General features: G+C 63.6%; 1 protein-coding gene and 1 pseudogene across 1 annotated transcript; both read right to left on the minus strand.

The window, feature by feature from the left end:
• Positions 1-544: 544 nt before the first annotated feature.
• Positions 545-1261, minus strand: Tco025E_09153 (uncharacterized protein; the record flags this gene model as incomplete). Its single annotated transcript, XM_029375979.1, has 1 exon — positions 545-1261. One exon carries the CDS (start codon positions 1259-1261, stop codon positions 545-547), a length of 717 nt encoding a protein of 238 aa, XP_029223909.1.
• Positions 1262-2633: 1372 nt separating this feature from the next.
• Positions 2634-3105, minus strand: Tco025E_09154 (hypothetical protein; annotated as a pseudogene).

Consider the following 3105-nt stretch of genomic DNA (forward strand, 5'->3'; position numbering starts at 1 on the left):
AACAGAGAGAGAAATGGGGAGCGCGGTGGGGCACGGCGCAGAGAGTGAGGGCAGGGAGAGGGAGGGAAGAAAAAGGCGGCAGCCCGCTAAGTTCACGCAGCAGCGCCCCGCAGCCGCACGAAAAGAAATTCATTCCGCCCCCGCCCCACGCAGGCGGCTTTGGCGGCGCCACGGCATTCAGGAGAAACACAACGTGAAGCTAAAAAACAGAGCTGCCGCGAGGCCACGGGGCACGGCGCCTCCTCCCCCCGCAGCAGCGCAGCCCGCCGGCTGTGCCCCGTGCCCGCAGGCAAATAAACACAAACACACAAATATATATTTTTAAAAAATAGTCCTTTCAGGCACTTCCGTAGAAACGCAGTCCGCTGCTGCACTCCGCTGCTCACTTCCCCCCAACGCCGCCGCCCAAATCCGCGGAATTGCGGCACCTCCGCGCCGCGTGCGTGTTGGAGTGTTCTCCCTGCACGCCGCGCGCAAACAACACCCCCCACCAACACTCATCGGAAACAGTTTTCCCAACCGTTAAAAATATACGCCTCGTCCTTCACTCACTGGGCCGCTGCTGCGCTGCGCTGGCGGTAGTGTTGTGATGCGCACCCGCCGCTGCAAACCGCAGCCCAAACAAACTCCTCCCCGCCCTCGGAGAACTCAAAAAACAGTAAAAAAAGGAGGCGCCCAAGAGCAGAGCGTCTTCGGTCGCCGCTCCCGCGCAACTCCCCGCACGTTGCGACCACCCTCTCAGCCTGACGGCTCCCGCGGCGCCCACATCGCTAAGCCTTCGCCCGCAACACGCAGCGCTTTGCCCGCCGTCCCGTTGGCGGCCGCAGCCCCGCGAGCCCCTCCCTATTTTTTCTACGCCGTGCCCGCAGAAGGCCCTCCTCCCCCAGCGTGTGTGTGTGTGGGTCCGGGGCACGCGGCTTCTGGAGCTTTTCAGGAAGGCGAGCGGCACGCCGTAACCGCGAGAGACCCTCGCTGGGGCCCAGAACCCCACACGCAAACGTGTCCCAATTCGAAGATCAAAGAGGCGACACACATTTGTGTGCCGCACGGCCTCCGCACCGTGTGCGCCACACTCCCGCTCAATCTTCTCAGCCCTCCGAAACGGATTCCCCGCACCCCACAGTTTCTCGCCTTCCCGAGCACAGTCGTCTTCGGCAACCGGGGCGTCAGTCGCCTGCAGGGCGCCGTCACCCGCCGCAGTGCGCCCATCGAACGCAGCCGCACTGAAGTTGTCACGCGGCATCGGTCCGACAAGCTGCATGCGACCCGCGACCGCCTCCCACTACTTCTCTTGCCCCTGCGCGGGATGATTGCGCGCGTCCGCCGGGCACACGTCGCAGTCACCTCCTCCTCGTCGCGGCAGCGCATGGTGGGGCGAGGCAGAGATGCAGTCGCATCGCCAGTGCTCTCGAGTTATTTCCCTTTGCGGACGCCAACACGCAATCATGACCCACCCACAAGGCCGTAAGTTTACCCACGGCAGCGGTGCTCCCTCCTCTGGCGCATCGTAGACAACTCACACCCTCTTGCCCGCCACGACAAATCACTCACACGCCCTCGGACCTCGAACTCGCCCTCGTGCCCTGTCGCCGTTTGCGTGGCCGTGTCGAACGCGTCCGCCAACTCGCCTCCGAGGCAGCAGAGAACAAAGTGGAGCGGGCACTCATCGCGGTGCAGCGGCCGGTGGAGGGGGTGGGGGCCGGCACTCGTCCACCACCGAGATCGCCATCCCGGGCGCCCCAATCAAGACTCGCCGCCTCACCTCCAACACTTCTGGCCCTTTGGGGCGAAGCGCCCCGTCCCAACCGCCCTTGACAATCCGCCACACCCACCCCACCGCAGAGTGAACGCAGCAGCCGGCAGTGTTCTCTCCCTCCCTCAGCGGGCACGGCCAGCCCTCCGCGGAGGCGAGTCCCGTCAGGCTGCGACGCGGTGCACGAAGCGGCCCAACGTTGCCCTGCAGCGGAGGAGTTGCCCCCTGCGCCGTGCACGCCCCCCGACTGCGTTGGTGCGTGTGTGGCTCCGTCCCACCGCCGTCCGCACCGCCACTTCCATCCCTCCCTTCAGCCGCAGGAAACCCCAAGACGTGGCTCCACTTCGCGTTGAGCACAAACTCGCACACTCCCTCCACCGTGCGGTCAACGGCTCACTGTGGCCGCGGCGGTGCCTCCTCCGCCCTTCCGCGCTGCGCTGCGGGCTGCCGAGTGCCGCCGGCGGGCCCCGACCTCCACCGACACCGTCCCTGCGGCGCAGCACATGCAGAGCGCCCCCGCAGCAGAGCGAACTCCTTCCTCGCGTCTCCCAGGCATTGAGTACATGAGTTCCTTCCTTCGCAGTTATCGTTGGCTTGCGCTGCGGCTGAACACCCAACACCAGCCAAAGGGAGAACGAGAGGGGGAGAGAGAAACAAAAAATAGGCCCAGACACACGAGTCCACGCAGCCACACAGCAAGAGAGAGAGGGAGAGAGAGGGCCACCACCCGCACGTTGTGTCACACGCATACACATCACACTTCAGCAGCCCGCGCAATGGGTGCAGTCAACCAACAAACACACAAACAAAACAAACCAAACCCGTGAAGTGAATCCGAAGCGTGGGGGCGCGTCCACCGAGCAGTGGGGACGCGCAGCAACACATGGGACGACCAGCACACACACACTCCATCTCTCTCTCTGTTCCCGCACAGCCCAATCCAGGAAGAGAGAGAGAGAAGCAAGAGAGGTCGCCCACTGAAAGCAATGAAAACAAACAAACTAAAAAAGGATAAAAACAGTTACGGTGCTGTACCCATGCGGCCAAGCAGGACGGCAGCGGCTCGTCGGGTGCAAAAACAAAAATAAAACCGACGGGCCTGCATGAGTGGAGGTGTGTATATATACGAGCACATTATGTGTGTGTGCCGCGTGGGGTGCGGCGAGAGCGAGAGAGTCCGTGCAGGGGGACACAGAAATAGAGAGAGAAACGGAAAAGGGCGAGTTGTGTGTGCACGGCCCTCTGTCTCGCTCGCTCAGTCCCTCACGCGGCCAGCATCGCAGTGGCAGCCGCACACGCAAGCAGAAGAATCGGCGCAAGTGGGGAGGCGGAGTGCGCGGCCGCGGTGCCGC

This window comes from Trypanosoma conorhini (genome assembly GCF_003719485.1).
Source record: "Trypanosoma conorhini strain 025E chromosome Unknown Tco_14.4_contig_00996, whole genome shotgun sequence".
Lineage (NCBI taxonomy): Eukaryota > Euglenozoa > Kinetoplastea > Trypanosomatida > Trypanosomatidae > Trypanosoma > Trypanosoma conorhini.